This window comes from Rhinoderma darwinii, chromosome 7 (genome assembly GCF_050947455.1).
Source record: "Rhinoderma darwinii isolate aRhiDar2 chromosome 7, aRhiDar2.hap1, whole genome shotgun sequence".
Classification (NCBI taxonomy): Eukaryota; Metazoa; Chordata; class Amphibia; order Anura; family Rhinodermatidae; genus Rhinoderma; species Rhinoderma darwinii.
Genome location: NC_134693.1, coordinates 72,437,311 through 72,460,873, shown reverse-complemented (window position 1 = coordinate 72,460,873; position 23,563 = coordinate 72,437,311). Strand labels below are relative to the sequence as shown.

General features: G+C 43.4%; 1 protein-coding gene across 1 annotated transcript in view; it reads left to right on the top strand.

Annotated features, from left to right (window-relative positions):
- The window catches only part of DDX47 (DEAD-box helicase 47), a 104,861-nt gene that overhangs the window by 8,673 nt on the left and 72,625 nt on the right, over positions 1-23,563 (top strand). Inside the window, exons 3-6 of the mRNA XM_075833538.1 lie at positions 2,488-2,676; positions 4,198-4,269; positions 11,986-12,104; positions 21,685-21,756. Coding sequence (XP_075689653.1) covers positions 2,488-2,676; positions 4,198-4,269; positions 11,986-12,104; positions 21,685-21,756 — 452 coding nt within the window. The remainder of the gene's footprint in view (positions 1-2,487; positions 2,677-4,197; positions 4,270-11,985; positions 12,105-21,684; positions 21,757-23,563) is intronic.

The window sequence follows — 23,563 nt, the reverse complement described above, 5'->3', positions numbered from 1 at the left end:
CATAAATGACGCAAGAAACTTGTTGTGCAGGTTATTACGGCCGCGCCAATACCAAATGTGTATATTTTATGTACTGAGACTTATTTGAATGTTTTATTGTAAAAAATGTGTATTTATTTAACATTACTTTGTTTGTACTTTTTTATTTTTAAACCCAAATGTATTGCCATATATCTATATGCCAGTACATTAGCCTGTGTACGGATAGTACACAGGCAGTTGTTAGGCCATACTTTGGTATGTCCTAACAACAGGAAATATGGTAAGAAACCTCTGGGGTGCTTCAATGGACTCTGGGATGACTGCCCATATATGGTAAGTCACTCAATCGCATCACTGGGATTCCTAAACCGTATCAAAGTTTCGATGTATTGTGTATGCCTATTAGCAACTACACAGCAAAACCTCGTGAGAGGATGCAGTGGCCAATTGGAGAAGCCCAGAGAGCAAGCGTCCTTAGTTTTCATGGTTGCGTGACTCGTTTACTTCATGCATACGCACCAAGGATAAGCAAAAGCATTCTATGGTGTCATGGTTAAAGCATGCACACTCTTGTGTGGTTAAAGCATGCACACTCAGCATGTGTATATGTGTCTATATCTCACAAAACAAATCTAAGGTAGGGTTTAAACCGGGTGGATTTTGCCACATGTTTGCGGTGCGGATTCCTCAGTGCAAATACCACAATGTACAGTACACGTGGATGGGGTTTTGAAAACCTGATTCACAAGTAGCAGAGAAAAAATCTAGGTAAAAATCAGAGCATGCTGCAGATTTTCAAATTCGCGGTTATGTTTAGTCATACATGGAAATGCTGCTTATTTTCAACATTTGCAGTGTGTAGGGTAGGGTTGCACGATGCATCGAAATTTCGATACTGTTTCCATACCGTGCATCCTCAAACGGTTCAATACCGTTAATTCATGTATTTCGCTGCTAAGCTGTACTGCCGAACAAGTAAGTATAGTAACACATGAATATTGTTCGAGCATGGTTGCGGCAGTGTAATACAGCCATTGCCCCGCTCCTGACAAGTGTGCGCTCGCGTTCAACCTGATGTGATGCGACCAGCGCTGCACTAATGATTGAAGGCAGAACGTGGCGGGCACACTGCAAAACACCCCCATGTTCGGTCTTCAGGTATGTCACCGTCGCTCATTAGAGCAGTGCCGGCCTCATCACATCATGCTTATCGCGCGCGCGCACTAATTGTCAGGAACGGGGCAATGGCTGTATTACACAGCTACAGCCCTGCTCGAACGGCGGAGATCAGAGAAACCTCTCCTCTCCGCTGCTATTCCCCTGAATGCTGCGTTTAAAGCTGACCGCAGCATTCAAGAGGAAAATGAGAAGGGGGGGATGCCTTTTGGATCGTGTCACAGGGAATCCCTGTGACGCGGTGGAGGGACATACCATATAGGGGAGCTGTCTGACCATATTACTATCGGTATATAGCTTTAGGCCAGTACATTAAAGTTAAAAAAAAAAAAAAACATTTATAAAGTACGGTAATTTTAAATAAAAAAAACACATTTTTTAAGATAAATATTAAAATAAGTCTCAATACATAAAATATACACATTCGGTATTGTCACGACTGTAGTAACCATTTTATAGTGTCCTTTATGACTTTTACGCTGTTATAAAATGAGAGAGTTTTTATTTTATTAATGTGAGGCACGAGGTATTATGATTTATGAACCTCCATGTGCCTCACGTTAATAGTAATTAACCCCATCATGTTCCTCAGTCATAATGGACAACATTGGGTCAATGTGTGAGGTACATCACACTGTGCTGTGGATTAAGCTGGACATGAATGAAGGGAAGTGTATGACGCTGATTTGGTCCTGCTCTCCATTCATGACGCTGATTGGTCAGCGTCATACACTTCTCTTTCCTACGCCCACTTGGTCAAGAGTAAAAAAAAAAAACGCCCACTCGGGCATTAAGAGCAAATTTGCATAACACTTAAAATGCTCATAACTGTCAAAAATAAACGTTTTAAAAAAACCACAAACTGGTGACAGGGCCTCTTTAACACAACTTCCATGTAATTAATATGGACACCTTTATGAAACATGCCACAGTTTTTCTTTTGGATTAGAACTCAATATGACAGAGAAAAACCTCTTATCGCTCTGTATGAAACTGGGAGCATATGCAGGTACAGTGCAGCCTTATTATTCCTCCATACAAAACAGAGTTGTAATACGACAGTTTGTATGAGCGCTAACAGAAGGAAGTTAGTTACTTGAGAGTGGCCAATTGGCGTAGACTTGTCTGGTGTACTGCCTAACACTAAACTATGGTGCATGGTGATTTTAGTGCAATTTCCTAATATAAGTACCGTAGGTTTGCGTTGGTCCGTCATAGAGTATCCTGCCTTTCCTAAAGCTCTGTGTAGTATGCACTATCTAATAGAAAAGGGGAACAATTCTACTCATTGCTTATCACAAGATAATTTTGTTTCACCACTTTATTTAGGTCGGGACATCATTGGTCTGGCTGAGACTGGTTCAGGAAAGACTGGAGCGTTTGCATTACCTATCCTTCAGACATTGCTCGAGAGCCCACAGAGACTTTATGCCTTGATTCTCACACCAACAAGAGAATTAGCATTTCAGATTTCAGAGCAGTTTGAGGCTCTTGGTTCGTCCATTGGCGTTAAGAGCGGTATGTTGGATTTTAACATTCAGATTATGCATACACTGTCACGTGTTAAAGGAGTTATCTGGGTTATTAAAATTAATGTGTGAACGTTCAATTGTGCTTAGTTTTCTCAGACCAGTTGTATTTACCCATGTATAATTGCAATTAATAACCGATTATTTTTCCCCAAAGTAATATGTTTCTGTGAAAGCTGGGGGGGGGGGGGGTCCAGTATGGCTGCCTTTTATAGCTTCCACAGTGGTGCTTTTTGTAGTGACACCCATTCCCCTTCATTTCTTATTACCGCATAGTTGAGCCATGTTCACAATAAGGCTGGATTCACACGAGCATGTTCAATCCGTAAAGGACATAACGTATTTCGGCCGCAAGTCCCGGACCGAACACAATGCAGGGAGCCGGGCTCCTAGCATCATGCTTATGTACGACGCTAGGAGTCCCTGCCTCTCCGTGGAACTACTGTCCCGTACTGAAAACATGATTACAGTACGGGACAGTTGTCCCGCAGCGAGGCAGGGACTCCTGGCGTCGTACATAACTATGATGCTAGGAGCCCGGCTCCCTGCAGTGTGTTCGGGCCGAAATACGTTCCGTCCTTTACGGACCGAACATGCTCGTGTGACTTCAGCCTTAGTGTAAAATTTTCAGTGGGGAAATTCTGCTGCAAATGTAATTAAAATTCTGCAATTGACTTACTGCGGGATGAAATTGCGTTTAGAATTTCTCTTCCCGACCGCTTCTTCTGGTTTTATAGGCAGCGCGTGGATGAGATTTGTTGAAATCTCACCCGATTTGCTGCTACTGTAATAAGCTGCGGAATATCTGCACAGAAAATTCTGCAGTGTTTATTCTACTTGTGAACATGGTCTTAGAAGTCTGGGGAAGCTGATTGTCCACTAGTTCCCTATAAATATATATGAGGGGCTAAGTCAAGTCCTTTTTACTGGTGATTTGTATTAAAGTGTAGCTAAACGTTTGACAAACTTCTGACATGTCATAGAAGTTTGGATTGGTGGGGGTCCGAGCGCTGAGACACCCACCAATCGATAGAACGAAGCAGCTGAAAACTGTGTATCCGAGTACGGGCTCATAGACTTTCTATTGAGTCTGTACACGATACATTTATTTCCGGAAAAAGCCGAACAGACATGAAGCGGCTGAGCGTTTACCCGAGCGCTTCTGCCGCTTAGTTCTAGCGATTGGTGGGGGTCTCGGTGCTCGGACCTCCACCATCAAACGTTTAGCTACACTTTAATGTAATGTTATATACAGCTGTAATCAAATTTTGGATTTTAACATATTACAGGCGCAACACACGACCGTCTGTATTACTAAACCTCAGTAGAACCCTACGGTGATCTAGGCTTCATTCAGTATAGCCACAGGAGGTTCTAGTATTACAGTTGTAATAAGACCCTAAAATGCAAGCTGCATTAGTTGTCTAAAACAGGCCTAAATCATACATACATTGATTTTAAAAGCAAACTAATGTTTTTCTGTATTGTATTTGTTTTTTCTTCTTTTCAGCTGTTGTTGTTGGTGGAATTGATATGATGTCCCAAGCCCTGGCACTGGCAAAGAAGCCTCATGTTGTAGTTGGTATAAATACTTTTCATTTAATTAATTTGTTAAAGGGTTTGCCCTGGATTTAAAACCTTTTTCTAAGAGCTGAAAATTTTATAAAATAATTACCTGTTCGATTGCTCCGGTGGTGGCCGCTGGTCTTTGAGCCGCTCATGGGTGTGATTGGTTACAGTGGCACGTCATCACTGCAAAAGATTTTTGTTTCTTTTCTTGGGATTGATTATGCATAGATTGACGCTCTGTTGCTGGATGCTAGTTGCAGGTTTTGAGGCCAGTTCGCACAGAGTTTTTTGATGCGGAAACCGTGTCGGAAAACGCACCAAAAAACAACGGAAAATGCCTCCCAAAATCAGTCTCGCCGTAAAAAGCGACATGCCCTATCTTCGGGCGTTTACGTCTCTGACCTCCCATTGACATCAATGGGAGGCAGAGAAAGCGTATTTCGCGGCGTCTTTTGCCCGCGGTGATCAATGGCCGCAGGCGAAAAACGCAAAGGGGAGACATTTCCTCAACCTGTTGCAGGAAAATTTTATGGGCCAGTTTGTGGAAGACCCGACTAGAGGTGAAGCTCTGTTGGATCTGGTCATTTCTAATAATGCAGAGCTTGTTGGGAATGTCAATGTTCGTGAAAACCTCGGTAACAGTGATCACAATATAGTTACATTTTACCTATACTGTAAAAAACAAACGCAGGCTGGGAGGGCAAAAACATTTAATTTTAAGAAAGCCAAATTCCCCAGGATGAGGGCTGCAATTCAGGATATAGACTGGGAAGAACTAATGTTAAATAACGGTACAAATGATAAATGGGAGATTTTCAAATCTACTTTGGATAATTATATTGCAAAATTTATTCCTATAGGTAACAAGTATAAACGACTAAAATTAAACCCCACATAGCTTACACCTTTTGTAAAAAGGGCAATACGTGACAAAAAAAAGGGCATTTAAAAAATACAAATCTGAGGGTACATCTGTAGCCTTTGTAAAATATAAAGAGCTTAATAAAATCTGTAAAAAGATAATAAAATCAGCAAAAATACAAAATTAAAGGCAGGTGGCCAAGGATAGTAAAACAAATCCTAAAAAATTCTTCAAGCATATAAATGAAAAAAAGCCAAGGTCTGAACATGTAGGACCCTTAGATAGTGGTAATGGGGAGTTGGTCACAGGGGATCAAGAGAAGGCAGAGTTACTAAATGGGTTCTTCCGCTCTGTATATACAACAGAAGAAGGAGCAGCTGATGTAGCCGCTGCCAGTGCCGTTAATATATCAGTTGATATACTGAATTGGATGAATGTAGATATGGTGCAAGCTAAATAAAATAAAATAAATGTACACAAGGCCCCGGAACCAGATGGGTTACACCCTAGAGTTCTTAAGGAGCTTAGTTCAGTTATTTCTGTCCCCCCTCTTCATAATATTTAGAGAGTCTCTCATGACTGGTATAGTGCCAAGGGACTGGCCCAGGGCAAATGTGGTGCCTATTTTCAAAAAGGGCTCTAGGTCTTCGCCGGGTAATTATAGACCAGTAAGCTTAACATCAATTGTGGGGAAAATGTTTGAGGGGCTATTGAGGGACTATATACAGAATTATGTGACAATAAGTAGTATTATAAGTGACAGCCAGCACGGTTTTACAAAGGACAGAAGCTGTCAAACCAACCTGATATGTTTTTATGAAGAGGTAAGCAGAAGCCTATACAGAGGTGCCGCTGTGGATATAGTGTTTTTGGACTTTGCAAGGGCATTTGACACTGTCCCCCATAGACGTCTAATGGGTAAATTAAGGACTATAGGTTTAGAAAGTATAGTTTGTAATTGGATTGAGAATTGGCTCAAGGACCGTATCCAGAGAGTTGTTGTCAATGATTCCTACTCTGAATGGTCCCCAGTTATAAGTAGTGTAACCCAGGGTTCAGTGCTGGGACCACTATTATTCAACTTATTTATTAATGATATAGAGGAAGGGATTAATAGCACAATTTCTATTTTTGCAGATGACACCAAGCTATGCAATATAGTTCAGACTATGGAAGATGTTTGTGAATTGCAGGCAGATTTAAACAAACTAAGAGTTTGGGCGTCCACTTGGCAAATGAAGTTTAATGTGGATAAATGTAAAGTTATGCACCTGGGTACGAACCACCTGCATTCATCATATGTCCTAGGGGGAGCTACACTGGGGGAGTCACTTGTTGAGAAGGATCTGGGTGTACTTGTAAATCATAAACTAAATAACAGCATGCAGTGTCAATCAGCTGCTTCAAAGGCCAGCAAAATATTGTCGTGTATCAATAGAGGCATGGACTCGCGGGACAGGGATGTAATATTACCACTTTACAAAGCATTAGTAAGGCCTCATCTAGAATATGCAGTCCAGTTCTGGGCTCCAGTTCATAGAAAGGATGCCCTGGAGTTGGGAAAAAATACAAAGAAGAGCGATGAAGCTAATAAGGGGCCTGAAGAATCTAAGTTATGAGGAATGATTAAAAGAAGTAAACCTATTTAGCCTTGAGAAAAGACGACTAATGGGGGACATGATTAACTGATATATGAATGGCACATACAAAAAATATGGTGAAATCCTGTTCCATGTAAAACCCCCTCAAAAAACAAGGGGGCACTCCCTCCGTCTGGAAAAAGAAAGGTTCAACCTGCAGAGGCGACAAGCCTTCTTTACGGTGAGAAAGGTGAATTTATGGAATAGCCTACCGCAGGAGCTGGTCACAGCAGGGACAGTAGATGGCTTTAAAAAAGGCTTAGATAATTTCCTAGAACAAAAAAATATTAGCTCCTATGTGTAGAAATTTTTTACTTCCCCTTTCCCATCCCACTTCCCCTTTCCCATCCCTTGGTTGAACTTGATGGACATGTGTCTTTTTTCAACCGTACAAACTATGTAACGCTGTAAATGGCGTGCAGGCAGATCAAAATCTGCCTCAAAATTCCAGACAGAGTTTTGAGGCAGAATTTTCTGCCTGCAAAAAACTCTGTGAGAACATAGCCTTTGTGTACCACTGTTTTTGAAGTACATGAAGTGGTTTAATATCCTTGAATTGCTGATGCAAGCAGGAGCAAATTTCAGCATCAGAAGGGGAGCTGTGTTTTATTCCGATTTTCCTTTTATTCCCTTTCGTTTTTTATTTCCCTCCGTTTTTTGTTTTTCCCCGTCGGTTTAGGGCTTGTTTGGATTTTTTTCACGGCACCTTTTATTGTACCATAATGTCCTGGAAGAATGGGAAAAGGTGTTGCGCGCCTATTTATTAAGTGCCGATATAGATATATATATATATATATATATATATGTCGCTCTCCGTAGTTATGTCGCACGTATTTCCTACAGTGTCTTCCTGGGGTCCTTCCTCCATAGAAGGCTTCCTCTATGCTCCGTGGAACATTCGCCTGCTTCATTAGATGATTCTAGCCTGCTGAGATCGATCTCCAGTTTCACTAGATCATCCTATTCTTTCCTTAATTGGTATGTTGTGCATCCCAGCGTGGGTTCTCCTCCAATCAGTCCCGAGGTCCACTCTTTTTTTTTTTTTTCCCCCTTCACTGGACCCCACCCTCTCTCTACTAGTGACACTCCTCACCCCTTCCTGTTTTTGGCTGCAAGCCAGGAAGTGTTGTATTCAAATTACCAAGCATTGTGCTGCTCCGTTTTTGGGGTGATTGTACAATGGTAGGACGTGCTGATCATGGCAGCAGTGGCTACGGGACACACCAAAAGGCTGGGAATAGAGGGAAGACCCTGTGGTGAATGACTTTTCAGTTGACCGGTTTACACGGCGTGTATTTGACGCGTTTTTTGGTGCATTTTACGTGTCAAAACCGCTTGGGTGCTGAGGAGAATGGCCGCCTGATCTTAATGCCCCTGCAAGATCACCGGCTCACAGCGTAGCTAACCTGCCGAAATCAGCATCCCTTCACACCTCTCTCCTCCGATACCCTTTCAGGTACAGGTTTGGGTGGATAGAGGACATCACAGAAGGCGTCACTTACCGCCAAGAACGGAACGGCCGAGAGACACCATTAGGATGTAATCTCTCTCCATCTGGGATTCTTTACTTTTCACCCTGCACCAATCCTCACCACCGGATGCCTCGGAGTACACTCTGGTATAATTATTCTGGGTTATTGACGTTTTTCACAGTCTCCCCCGTCACGGGCCTGTTGAGGCCTTCCAATCAGCGGTCTAAATTAAGCAGCCCCAGACGTACACTCGCCTTTACTTCGGATAAATAGATGACTATTCTGGCACATGTATTCGGATTCCCTGCGTCATTAAGGCCTATTGAGGACTTTCAGGCAGCGGTCTCAGTGGAGCGGAACTCGCCTAGCACCCCTCCTCGATTCTGGCTGGTCCGGGGAACCCTCCGTTATAGTTAGGGTATTTGCACACGTAGTGTTTTCAGACGTATTTCGGGGCGTTTGCGCCTCGAAAAACGCCTGAAAAAACTGATACAAACGCCTACAAACATCTGCCCGTTGATTTTAATGGGAAATACGGCATTCGGTTCGGACGGGGCGTTTTTTTACGCCTCATTTTCAAAAAACAGCACGTTGAAAGACGCCCACGAAAAAGTGCATCTAATTTTTTTAGCTGTTTTTGGAGCCATTTTCATTGACTATAGAAAAACTGCTCCAAAGACGGCCGTAAAAAACGCTGCTGAAAACGCGAGTGGCTTAAACGTTAGTCAGGAGCGGTTTTCCCTTGAAAACCGCTCTGGATTTTCTTGTGTGTGTGTGTGTGTGTGTGTGCGCGCGCGCGCGCATATACCCTTAAACGGAGTCTGTCTGTTTTACATAGTTTCCTCCGCTTCAGACTTCTGAGGCCTGCTGTGACATACCAAGCAGCAGTCTCTATTTACAAAGCAAACCCTTCATTTGTCTGCAATCTGACTAACCTGCCTGTGGTCTGGTTATAGACTTTAATTTACTACACAGTGTAAATTAAACAGTGTCTGAACGGAGCCCTGACGCAGATGTGAACATAGCCTTACCGTTGCTAGCTTTGTTTGGAACGCTGTGAAAAGTATACTATGCTTAACCCTAAAGTGCTTTAAAAGTGGTATATGTATCCCTTCAAGTCGATAACTCCTTACCCAAGTCTGCTTTGTACAGATTATTTCTCTGCCATTGGCTTGTTCTTTCTATGCATTACACAGTCACTGTACCTCCATTGAGGACTAACTGCTAACTAATATAACTGATCCGGTTTGATCGTGTCAAGGGAACGACCACAATGACCAAACAAAAGCAAGGCAGCGCCTAGGAAACTAATAGAATACTTTGGGAGCTCTACCCAAGTGTCAGATGATACATTTGCACTAGCTGCCTCTCCATCTCATCCATCTAGCTGTGGCTCTCCCTGCCAGTGCTCCCATCGCAAATCCGACAAGCGCTTTCAGAAGAGAGAGGATCTCTATTTGAACAAGAGGATGGCGGAGAGGGTCACTAACGAAGAACTGCACTTTCTCATACTGCCTCACCTGTCAGCAAAGGCCCGGCTCACAGGACCAGATTTTCTGCTTGTAAGCTTTTCCTATCTTCAGTCCTGGTCGATACTCAATGTGATCTACAGCATTTCCCTACCCTCAATGCCCCTATCATGGTGGATACTCTGAAAAATATGTTGGTTCTACTTCAGAATGACATATACCATAGTGTTTCTTCTCTGGTTACACCAATCAGCATCATAAACTTCTCTCCATTCATTTACACAGCGATATAGCTATATCGCTATGTGCAGCCACATACACTCACTATAACGTTACTGCAGTGACCTGACAACGAATATACATTACCTCCAGCCAGGACGTGATGTCTATTCAGAATCCGACACTTCTCTAACACAATCCCGACATTACAGCACAGCAAGCGTAATCTTTCGAGATTACGCTGTAAACTGTCATTTAAAACAAGATTACGCTTGCTGTGCTATAGCGTCGGGTTTGTGTTAGCGAAGTGTCAGGTTTCTGAATAAACATTACGTCCTGGCTGGAGGTAATGTATATTCATTGTCGGGACACTGCAGTAACGTTAATGTGTGTGTGTGTGTGTGTGTGTGTGTGTATGTGGCTGCACATAGCGATATAGCTATATCACTATGTGCTGTGTAAATGAATGGAGAGAAGTGTATGACGCTGATTGGTCAGCGTCATACACTCCTCTGTACAACGACCACTTGGTCAAAAAGTAAAACACGCCAAGTTGTCCATTAAGAAACTCATTAGCATAAATCTAATATAGGTCATAATTCCATCAAAAATGATAGTTTTTCTAAATAAAAACACTGCTGTAATCTACATTACAGCTCCGATCACATCATGTACAATATAGGGAATTTATAATCTGGTGACAGAGCCTCTAAGTCTTACTACATTTCCCTTTATAACGTAAGGAATAATACTTCAATCTTTCAACCCTCTGCCTCTGACATTACTGGCTTCCTGGACAGAGTAGAGTGTCTCTGCCACCGGTATCCTCGACACAATTGCAAGCCCTTTCAGAACAGTTTACCATATCCGAGATTTTAAAAGCTATTTCTTCCCTAAAGTTATTTAAGGCCCCTGGACCTGACTACTCTACAAACCACTATTACAAATGCTACGCCTCCATATTCGCCCCACATCTCCTTGACGTGTTTAATAAGGTGGCTTCTGTAGGCTCCTTTACCTAAGAAATGCTACCCGCCACCATTGTGACTTTTCCAAAACCTGGGAAGGAACCTATTAACGGACCAAACTTCTGTCCAATTTCACTTGATAAATTTGGATATAAAAATGTATGCAAAATTTTTGTCTGACAGACTATCACATTATCCGAATTTTAATTGTCAGGTAAGATGGGCTTTGTGGCCGGCCATCCGGCTCCCCGTAGCGCATGGAGCTTTATTGACCTTATACGATGGGCGAAGGCCTGTCAGACTCCTTCTCAGCTCCTAGCCTTGGATGCGGAGAAGACGTTCACTGGGGTATTTATCTCCGATACTGGATCATTTGGTCTACACGGCTATTTTAAATCAGTCATATTAGCATTGCACTCGAATCCCTCAGCCACGGTTCTGACCTCCTGGCTTTCTCTCGGATCCCTTTGATATCAGTAATGGCACACGTCACGGTTGCCCCTTATCTCCTATCATTTTTGCTATGGTAATGGAGTCCCTGGCTTAGTAAACTCAAAATAACCCTACTATTAATGGCATTTCAGTGGGCTCATCAGTCCATAAAATTGGACTATATTCGTATGATGTCATTATCTTAATTGCCAATCCGATTACATCTTTACCTGCTATCTAAGACTCCCTTTTTAATTCTGGGAGAGTCTCCTATTACTCAAATAAATCTAAATCTCAAATATTGAATGTACGGGTAGACTCTCATACTAAGAACTTGTTGGCATCTGTTTCCGTTTACTTGGCATGTGAATTGTATTACTTAACTAGGGGTGTCCCTCACCAGCCCCAGTCCAGCTTTATTTGCCTGAAATTTATTTCCTAAAGTTTCCAAAATGCTAGACTTTTTTTTTTTTTTTTTTTTTTTTCCCCCCTCTAAACCCATGATTTCATAGGCTGGTAGTGGTTATTGTAAAAATGATGTTTCTTTCTATCATATTGTACATGTTTTGCACTGTTGTGATCCCAGAAAAAAAAAATGGTGACACCTTTCCCTTTTTAACCTTTATTTACATAACTATGGACAACCCCCTCCTTTTTTCTTTATTAGCCACACCTGGTCGCCTTATTGACCATCTTGAAAACACAAAGGGATTCAGTCTTCGATCTATTAAGTACTTGGTGATGGATGAAGCTGACCGTATACTGAACATGGATTTTGAAACCGAGGTAAGATTTTGTAGTTAGAGTCTCTGTCACCAGATTATAAGTGCCCTATCTCCTACATAATCTGATCGGCGCTGGAATGTAGATAACAGCAGTGGTTTTTATTTTGAAAAACGATCATTTTTTATCAAGTTATGAGCAATTTTAGATTTAGTTTCTTAATGCCCAACTGGGTGTGTTTTTACTTTTGACCAAGTGGGTGTTGTAAAGAAGTGTATGAGGGTGACCAATCAGTGTCATACACTTCTCATTGTTCCAGCCCAGCATGATCCACAGCACAGTGAGATTGTGCAGTGAAAGAAGCTGGGCTGGAACAATTAGAAGTGTAGGACACTGATTGGTCACTGATTGGTCAGCCTCATACACTTCTTTACAACACCCACTTGGTCAAAAGTAAAAACACGCCCAGTTGGGCATTAAGAAACTAAATCTAAAATTGCTCATAACTTGCTAAAAAATGATCGTTTTTCAAAATAAAAACCACTGCTGTTCTCTACATTCCAGCGCTGATCAGATTATGTAGGAGATAGGGCACTTATAATCTGGTGACAGAGCCTCTTTAAAGAGGCTCTGTCACCACATTATGAGTGCCCTATCTCCTATATAAGGAGATCGGCGCAATAATGTAGATGACAGCAGTGCTTTTTATTTAGAAAAACGATCTATTTTAAACCACTTTATGAGCGATTTTTAGCTTTATGCTAATGAGTTTCTTAATGCCCAAGTGGGCGTGTTCTTATTTTAGACCAAGTGGGCGTTGTACAGAGGAGTGTATGTCGCTGACCAATCGGCATCATACACTTCTCTCCATTCATTTACACTGCGCTAGCGATCTAGTTATATCGTTATGTGCAGCTTCATACACACACTATAACATTACTGCAGTGTCCTGATAATGAATATACATCACTACCAGCCTGGACGTGATGTTTATTCAGAATCCTTACCACTTCTGAATCTTTTCTGTGAGATTCCAGCAAGGCAAACGTAATCTCGTTTGAAATGACAGGTTACATCGTAATCTCGCAAAATTACGTTTGCCTTGCTGTAAATCTCACAGAGACGCTACAGACGTGTTAGGGTTCTGAATAGACATCAAGTCCAGCCTGGTAGTGATGTATATTCATTATCAGGACACTGCAGTAATGTGATAGTGTGTGTATGAAGCTGCACATAGCGATATAGCTAGTGCAGTGTAAATGAATGGACAGAAGTGCATGACGCTGTTTGGTCAGCGTCATACACTCCTCTGTACAACGCCCACTTGGTCTAAAGTAAAAACACGCCCACTTGGACTTTAAGAAACTCGTTAGCATAAAGCTAAAAATCGCTCATAAAGTGGTTTCAAATAGATCGTTTTTCTAAATAAAAAGCATTACTGTCACCTATATTATAGCGCCGATCTCCTTATATAGGAGATAGGGCACTTATAATGTGGTGACAGAGCCTCTTTAAAAACGTTGTATTACGTTTATATCATTGGGAATACCGTACCATTCATTTAGGCCCTTGTGACTAGGAGTTTAACACTAGGTAGGAAAGTCATGGCTCCATCAAGGCCTTAACCTTTCCACAGACACTGGCTATGTACGTTTTTAGTCTAGTGTCCATAGAAGACTGCTGCTCCCATAAGCTAATTTTCTGCATCTGCAGGCGGAGTGCTAGTAACCCAACTATGTGTGTGACTTTACTGAAGAGGTGACCCTGTGCACACTTGAAGTTTAAGGAGGGTGGTGAGCATGATCTCCCCCAGAGAGCTGCCCCCCTCAGTGGTTACTCATTCCCTATACTTTATGGGACTATTCCTTTGTGGGACTCTGTTAGCTTGGATCCACCAGCGCTTCTTTCGTTTCACAATAGGATCTCTTCATTTCCAATTTGCTGCCCTCCCTTACGGACTTGCCACGGGTGTTCACCAAGGTCCTGGTGACTCTCAACATGCTTCTCTGCCATGTTGGATAAGTTTGGCTTGATCATCCAGGAGAAATCCTCCTTGGTCCCATTTCAGAAAATGGAGTTTCTGGGAATGATCTTCGACACCGAAGGGACAAGATCGAGACCCATCAGGCAGAAGTGGCCCTCTTTTGCAAGAACACTCCCTCTTTCGTCCGCTTTTGCATGTGGGTGCTGGGCAGGATGGTTTCTACGTTCGAGGCAGTTTCATATTCCCAATTCTGCTCCAAGCCCCTTTGGGGAGCAATCTTTTTGCAATGGGACAATTTTTACACTTTTCAACTTTTCAAAAAGTTGGTTCTCCTGCCCTCTCTGATACGTCAGTAGCTGTGCTGGTGGGATACCTCGCCAGCCATCACGCTAGGACGGTCTTCCCCAGCCCCTAGGTGGCTTGCCATCTTAACGGCTGCCAGTTTGGCCATGTGGGGTGTGGTTTTGGGCCTACACACGGTGTAGGGCACCTCATCGGCAGAGTCGTCATCCTTGCTGACCAAACTTCAGAAACTGAGGGCAAATTTCCTAGCTCTTTCCCATTGGACTCTCCTCCAGGGTCGCCCAGTCAGGGTCCAGACTGACCACTCCACAGCGGTTGCCTACCTGAACCACCACGGTGGTATCGGGAGTCAATCTGCTCTGTGGGAGTCCTCTCGGATTCTTCCATAGGTGGATTGTACTGTACCAGCATTGTCGGTGGTTCACATATCCGGACTGGACAACTGTGCCGCAGACTTTCTAAGTCTGGAAAAACTGGATCCAGGAGAGTGGTCACTTCACCTAGAAGTATTCCATCACCTATTCACGTCACGTCTCAACCACAAGGTTCCAACCTATGTGGAAAGGGCTAGGGGGTCCTAGGGCCATCTTGTTTCATGCCCTGGTCACTCTTGTCAGACAGTTCTCCCTCCTGTATCTCTTCTCTCCTCTTCCACTATAGCCCAGAATGCTCAAGAGGGAAGGTGTTCCCGTAGTCCTTGTGGTGCCAGACTCCTCTTATCGGCCTGGTATGCTAACCTAGTCAACATGCTGCCAGATGCACCTTTGCATCTTCCGTCTCGAGCTGATCTTTTTTCCAAGGTCTGCTGTTCTCCCCCTGTTTTGCGTCCAATGCGTTTATCAGTGTGGCTGTTGTATCTGTTGTTCTGAAGGCCAAGGTCCTTAATCCAGATGATGTTGAAGGCCAGTAAGTTTCAATTGCCTAAGTTGTACAATCGTATGTGGAAGGTGTGGTTTCCTCATTATGGTATCTTTATCGCTCAATACAGCACCCATGCAAGGAGACCGCCCATCCCATTACAGGATACTTGTGGAGATAAAGTTTCACAACCCCTCCACACCTCAGTTTCGGGTTTCCTGTCCTCCAGATAGGTTGTCCTGGGGAGCTTCTGCTCCCATTGGAGACCTGTATCTGATTTATTTTTTATTCACACTCGTGGCTGAGGACTGGTACCTGGAATGAATTTGCCTTCCTTTCCTAGAATGATTGTCGTTGTAAAATGCAGCCTATTTACCTAGTCTGCTTCCCTGTATGCAGCCTCCTGTCTGTGCATGTCTGCTGCGGCTGGGTCGGGCAGCATGCTTGTCCAGTGACCCTTCCCTCCTTGGAAGGAGGGGGGTGGTGGTGGTGAACACGCTGTGGGCAGGTAGGATTCTAAGTGGGAGCTGGACAGTGTCTGAGATGCGTCTCAGGCACTTCTGGTGGTGTCTGTTACTTTCGGTGACTGGGCATTTCCGTTTGCGCTGACGTCAAGCGTTTCCGGTGGCGTCTGACGTGCCGGTAACAGGTGGGAGGAATCACAGCACTGTTGGGCGCTATATAAATAGGCATCGGAGGCAGCCGGTGCCTGCAGATCCTCTGCAAAAACTAGGTTTTAGCCTGCAATTTGTGTGAGCTGTAAAATCAGAGATCTCGCAGAGATGAATCACCATGTCAGATACTGGTGATGTCCATTTAAGAAGCGCTGACCCATCAGAAGCCCCCAGGCCTCCGAGTCCCATATTTGTCCTGTGGGATGATGGGATCCACTGAACATTTGGTAAGATGCATTTTCCGTTCTCTTAATGGTTTTTGTATGCCTTTTTGTTTTTATAGACTACTAAAGTGTTAAGTCCAGCTCCCGCTATAGTAAAGCCAGGACTTGTGGAATTACTCTCAACCCCTTTGTCAAGTCTGCCTGGATAGGGTCATTGCCTTCTTTAATAGACTGTATCAAACAAATTTTGAAGGATGAAGTGGCTTCCTCATTGGAAGCTTTCAAGAGGAAGCGTTCTTGGCCTAGTGCCTCGGTGCACCCTCTGCTCCCTTTAGTGCTGATGACTCTGGCTCTGCTTCAGATGAAATAGCCTCTGGATCGGACTCCTCTAATAAAGAACAGTCTGATTATGCCTCCTTCCAGGCAGAAGATACCAAACAATTGTTAAATGCAGTCAGGGCGACAATAGGGTTCGATGATATAAGGGAACCTAGATCTGTGTCAGATTTAATGTTTGAAGGACTCTAGTACCCAGGAGTGGAGAGGTTTTTCCAGGCCAGAGGGAAAAAAAAAAGAGGATTCCTCCCACTTGCTTTTTTTTCCCCTCTCTCCTCAGTACTAGAGGGCATAAGTGGGTTTCCGACTAGAGTCTCTCTGTCTGTTTCACTTCACAAGTGAGAGACTCTCTTCTGTGATGGACAAAGGTAGAGAATCTCCAATCTGGAATGCCCTGGTCAGTTCACAACCCGGTCAGCCTCACTACAGACGCCATAAAGAAGGGTCTCCTAGCTGCAAGTCACCTATTACTGGGAAAGGATGTCAGAATTTATTCAGAGAACACAACATCAGTGGCTTACATAAATCGCCATAGAGGTACAAGATCTCCTTGCCTTCAAGCAGTAACACAGTCGATTTTCCTCTGGGCAGAACTCCACCTCAACAGCTTATCTGCAGTTCATCTCAGTGGAAAATGCCTGATTCTGACCCTGCTGAGGAAGTCTTCAAAATAATGGTAAGGCGAGTGGTGCTTGAACATGAATATTTTTCTGCAGATTGTTTCCAGATGGGGGTCTTCATCTGATAGGTTTCTGTGCCACCGTGGAGAACAAGCAAGTAGGGAAATTTTAGTCTGAACCCTCTAGATCTTCCTCTAGCTTTGGATGCTTTGAGTCCGTCCTGGGGTGAGGAATTGGGCTTTGCTGTCCCACCTCTTTGCCTTATACCCAGGGCTGCGGTGATTCTGATTGCTCCGAGGTGGACCAGGAGAGCCTGGTTCACTTGGCTCATGTCCCTGTCCGTAGCTCCTCCTTGGGTACTTCCCATAGAGAGGGATCTTCTCTGAGGCTCCCCTTTTCCATCCGCATCTCGACAAACTTCAATTGACAGCATGGAATTTGAGAGATTAAGGTTACCTAAGGCTTTTTGAACGGCCGTCACACGTCCGGTTTTATGGGTGTATTCATACGCACGTTTTTTTAACGACCCGTGAATATTGGGCGTCAAAAAATAGGACATGTCCTATTTTTGCCCGTTTTGACGGACAGACAGCCTCAATAGAAGCCAACGGATCTGTTTTTAACGGCCGTCAATACATGTAACAACTGTTAAAAACGAATCTGACATGGGGACTCGAGGCGAGGGAACTATTGGTTCCCTTGCTAGCTATCGGCGAAGTGATGACACTGAATGCCCTACACACTCACCGGTGCAGCGCCGTCTTCAGGTAAGGAGGTCTCTAGTCTTCACAGGTTCTGCGAAGGCGACACGATGACGTTGTTGCGCTTCCTCCGCAGAACCCGTGTAGACAAGAGACGACACGTGAAGATGCCGCTGCATCGGTAAGCATGTAGGGCATTCAGCCGATAGTTTATTAATAAATGACGGGCTGTGTGGCATTTACAGGGGGGCTTTAAATAGTGTCTAGGTGAACATGTGACCTTCCTTTATATGCTTTCGGGGTGCTGGGACAAAAAGAGCCTGACTAATGAATTTCATCAGATTTTCTTAACGGCCATGAAAAACTGATGCAAAACTGATGTCAAACGGCCATTAAAAACGTATGGACTGGAAATGGATGAAAATTTTGAGACCCACTGATGCAAAACGGCCATAAAAAACTGACAGTTGATCAGTTTTTAATGGCCATTTCTTTCACGGTCGTATGAATGTGGCGCCGTCTACTTCACGTGTGGTCTCTAGTCTCACGAGTTCTGCGAAGGCGGCGCAATGACGTTTTCTCGTCGCCTTGGCACAGCCTGTGAGACTAGAGAATCATTAGTTCCCTTGCCTCTTGAATTCACTTGTCACAGATCAGATTTTAACGTTGTTACACGTATTGACAGCCGTTAAAAACTGATCCATTGACTTCTATGGGGGCCGTCTGGGCGTGAAAACATGTCCTATTTTTTGACGGCCAATATTCACGGGCCGTGAAAAAATAGCCGTGTGAATACACCCATAGAACGTCATTGCTCTGAAAACGGCCGTGTGACTAAGGCCTTGGCCTACATTCACACGATAGTGAAAAAAATGCCCATTAAAAACTGATCAACTGTCAGTTTTTCATGGCTGTTTTGCATCAGTGTCTCCAAATTTTCATTAATTTCCGGTCCGTCCGTTTAATGGCCGCTTGCCGTTTTTCATGGCTGTAAAAAAATAAAAATAAAAAAAAGAAACCTGGATTTAATTTGTTTGGTTTTATTGTCCAAACCCCCTGAAAACACTGCAGTTCCCATGTATATAGTGCCCACATAAAGTGCCAGTGCCCTCATAGTGCCACAGTGCCCACGTAGTGTCACACCCCCATATAGTGCCACAGTGCCCATGTAGCTAGCACCCCCTGTAGATAGTGGGGCCCCCGTAGATGCGCCCCCCTGTAGATGGCGCTACTGTAGCTCCCTGTAGGACCGGAATCCCTCTGGCCGGGGATATCACTAGAGGGAGCCCCTGATGTCTCTGTCCATGAATAGACCGCGACACCAGGCGCTTCTCCAGTAGCTGAATCCCCTGGCCAGAGCGTCAGCCGGGGATTCCGCTCCTACAAGGAGCTACAGCAGCGCTATCTGGGGGTGGTGCTATCTACAGGGGGTGTCAGAGGGGTAAAGCAGTCCCCGGCCAGAGACCTCGCGATGCTCTGGCCTGAGATTCCACAGTTGAAAGCCCAACATCACTGTCCATATATGGACAGTAATGTCAATGGCTTCCCCGGGCTTAGCGCTCAAAGTAATGCTCTGTGCAGGGAATCCTCAGCCAGGATCAGTTTTTACTGGCCGTTACAAGGATTGATTCCTAAAAAACGGCCGGTAAAACTGATCCATTAACTTCTGTGGGGCCGTCAAAACGGCCAAAAATAGGACGTCCTATTTTTTGAAGGCCAGTTTTCAAGGGCCGTTAAACCTGCTGTGTGTATACACCCATAGAACTCTATTGCTCTGAAAACGGCCGTGTGACAGCCATTACAAAAAACTGTTTTTTGCTGTCATGTGAATGTAGCCTTAGCCAGTAAGAAGGTGACCTCTAACATCTTGAGTTTGGAACACCTTTACTAAGTTTTGTAGGTTCAGAACAAGATTCTCTGACAGATCCTAACTAATACCAGTCGTTCTAGATTCCCTGCAGGCAGGTATAGACCAATGTCTTAGACCCAGTACTCTGAAGGTCCAGATCACATTGAATAACTTTTTTGATGTTCGGCTAGCCGAACTTCCCTGGTTGACGAGGTTTATAGGAGCATCCTCGTGTCTGAATCCACTCTTAGGTCTGGAGTACCACCCAGCTATCTAAATGCTGTCCTCTCGGTTCTTTTTCAAAGCCCCTTTGAGCATATTGAAAATATTTCTAACCATAAAATTTCCTTTCCTTATGGCCATTACATCTGCGAGGAAGATCTCTGTGATTCAGGCTTTTTCAGCTCACCCCCTTATACTAAGGTTTTGGTCGATAGTGATCATTAAACCCCTCCCCTCCTTTCTTTTAAAGGTAGTGTCAAAGTTCCATACTTCACATGATGTCATTCTACCTTCCTCCTTTCCTGACCCAAAGGACACTCGGGAAGAAAGATTCCATTGCCTGGATGTCAGGAGGTGTCTTCTGAGTTATCTAGAAGATACTTCTCATTTAAGGAAAGACTAAAATCTTCTACAGTATCAGGGACCCCGTAGAGTAGTTAGTAAGGCTTCTCTTTCAAGGTACCCTTTTTTTTTTTTTTTTTTTACTCCAAGTACATAGTTTCTTGCAAATCACTGAGGTGTGGAGGGGGTGTGAACCTTTTTATCTCCTCAGGTTTCCTATCCTGGGATTGGCGGTTTCCTCGCATGTTGCTGTCGTAAGCTTCAGAAAAACAATTACCGGTAAGTAATTATTTTTACACCTAGATGCTCTAAGGCTTCGTTCACATCTGCACCAGGGTCCCGTTCTGTTTGAGCTTTTTGTTGCAACGGAACCCTGACCGACACAAACGGAAACCTTTGGTTTGTGTCAATCAGGGCTCCGTTCCGAGGGAAAGCACCGTCAGAACGGAGCCCTGACGCGGATGTGAACAAAGCTTAAGCTGCAATTAGGCTTTGATCTGGGACTTGGATTGTCTTTCCTTAGGCCCCATTCACACGACCGTAAAAAATCTCCGTAATTGCGGACCGTAATACGGTCCGCAATTACGGACCTGTTCGGTTCTATTGGGCGCGGACATCCTTGCGTATCGATACGGATTGGTGTTCGTGCTGTAGAACCGTGTCTGGAATTATGGAGCATGTCCTACTTTTCGTGTTTTACGGGCCGCGCTCACATACTTTGTATTGGAGAAAAACCCGAAATTGCGGTCTGCGACCGGCAGTGCCCGCAATTGCCGTGATTACGGGCACGGCCATGTGCATGAGGTCTTAATCAATATTTATTTCTGTGGGTTCCGCCAAAGATAGCGCTCCATTTAGACACCCCACTGAGCCTTGGGATCTCAATTTGGACCTGGGAGCTCTTCAGATCACTCCCATCGAACCCTTGAGGTTTCTTTCGCTTCGTTTACTTTTCTGGAAGGTTGCCATCGTCGTGGCCATCACTTCCATCAGATGGGTTTTTTAAACTGGCTAAGGTGGACATGTTTGTTTTTGTCTTCTACTTCTGTACAAACTGATTTTAGTCAAGAACCAAGACTTTCAGCCATGTAGTGTCAGCTTCCTAGTGGCAAGGGCCTATACCCAGGTTTTAGGGTGAGTACAAAAATCTTATTTTAAAGGGGTTCTCCAGCCAATAAAAATTGGCCTCGTTTGAGCACTGCTTCCCCTTAATTTCCTCTTGCTTACTGTGAATCTTCAATACACAATTACCGGCAATTCCTGTGAATTGCAGCCTTTTCTCCCATGTAAGTGAATGGAAGAAAAGGCTGCAATGCCTGTCATTTACCTCTAAATGCGAGACGAAGATTCACAGTGAACAGAAACGAAGGGGTTTCAGCGATTTTACGAGTACTGCAGCCCCTTCAAAACAGCTGATCGGCGGGGTCCCGGGATTCGGTCCCCGACCCATCAGCTATTGATGGCATATCATGAGTATAGGCCATCAATTTTTATTGACTGGCAAACCCCTTTAATACTTTCCCACACAATATTTCAGTAAAAGTATTCACACAATGAGAAGATTTCACATAGATTTTTCTCTCTAAATAGGTTGACAAAATCCTCAAAGTTATTCCTCGTGATCGCAAGACCTTTCTTTTCTCTGCCACAATGACAAAAAAGGTAAGTTATCATTCATATTTATATTGGGTTCTATTTACCTTCCATTTGGGGCATCCATTTGACCTATAGGTCTGTCAAAGTATTCAAATGCAGATTTTTACATTCCCCTAGGGTTCTATGGGCCAAACGAATGCCAATAGAATGACCTTTTGGTATGCATTTTACAGGTATCTAGTAGCGTGTCAAGTCAAGATTGTTTTCTTTTTTTGGCCAATGAAAGTCATAGGCCAGAATTATACTCTTGATACTAGAGCGCGTAAAAAGTACATCTTCTCTGTAATGTGAGTAGTTGCTGGTCTTATTCTAGTACACAAATATTTAAAATAACTGCTTTGGAACGCTCATTGAGTGGCATACACAAAAAGATATTTCCTACGATATTAACTTTTTTCCCCTTTGGTAAATGTTGTACTGTGGGAAACATTGTGTGTTTGCCTTCCACTATATTATAGTAAATATTTTCAAGCGATCAGTGTTTTAGACACTTGGAGGTGATTTCCATAGCTTGGAACCAAATGGTCATTATTTAGTGAGCGTTAAAATCATTTTGACGATTAACAAGAATGGACACGTCTTTGGGTATAAGTCTTGTCTATCCATGCCATTAAAGAACACCAAGTTTTCCATACTGCAGCAGTGATATGATAACACCTTTATTTTAGATAATTCCAGTGCAACTGGTGTAGGAGAATATCACAAAACGTAACTCGCAAGGCAAACTATGTGCATCTGGGTTCGGGCCCATCATATTAGATCTTCACACTCCCCAACTTAATAGTGCGCTGCGAACTCCTGATACTTTACCACCTGCAAAATGAACAGTCTTATATTCTACACAGAGTATGTAAAAATATAAAATCACATTTTATATACTTTTGGTGCAGAATCCCATACATGCACAGCATAGAAAGGAAGCCATTTGCGCATTCCGCTGTGGAATGTACGTGATTGTGCGGGCAGTGAATGACAGCCGGGCCCCCACTACAACGGCTAGGAATGGAGAAACCTGTGAATGACAGCCAGGCACCGGCTGCAACTGCTAGGATTGGAGAAACCTCCAGTCCGTGCTGCTTAACCCTTTAAATTCCACGATCAATAGCATTTAAGTGGTAAGACAGAGGGAGGGAGCTGGCCAGGCTATATGCCTATTAGAGCGTGCCAGTGGCATGACCTAATAGATTAAACTATGCCAAAGCATTATATCTGCGATTGAAGAAAGCATTGTAAAGTCCCCTAGTGGGACTAAAAAAAACGAAAGTTAAAACGGTTAGATGTTTATTTAGAAAATAATTATTACAGTAAAAATGAACTACTTATTTTTTCCATAGTGTGGTTTTATTTACTAGAAGTGTAAAAAATAAATAAAACAAATACACATATAGGGTATCACTGCAATCATAACGTCAACTAATAATAATAAAGTCAACACGTTAATTAAACTAAAATAAAAGTTAAGTCCCATGTACCCCAAAATGATGCAAATGAAAACTACATCTCGTCCTGCAAAAAAACAAGCCCTCATGGCTATGTCCACAAAACAATTAAAAAGTTATCATTCTTGGAAGACGGGGAGGAAAAAACGAAAAAGGATGTTTGGTCATTAAGGCCAAAATAGGCCTGGTCCTTAAAGGCATGGTGTCGCCCGAAAAACATGTTTTTTTTTTTAAAATTTAAACATTTAGTGTGTGGGTGATTAAACATTGTTCAAATTTTTTTTATTTTTTTCGCGAGTCAGGAAATATTATAAATTTTTTCAAATTTATAATACTACCCATTTTTGGTCACTAGATGGAGCTAGTTCCCAAAA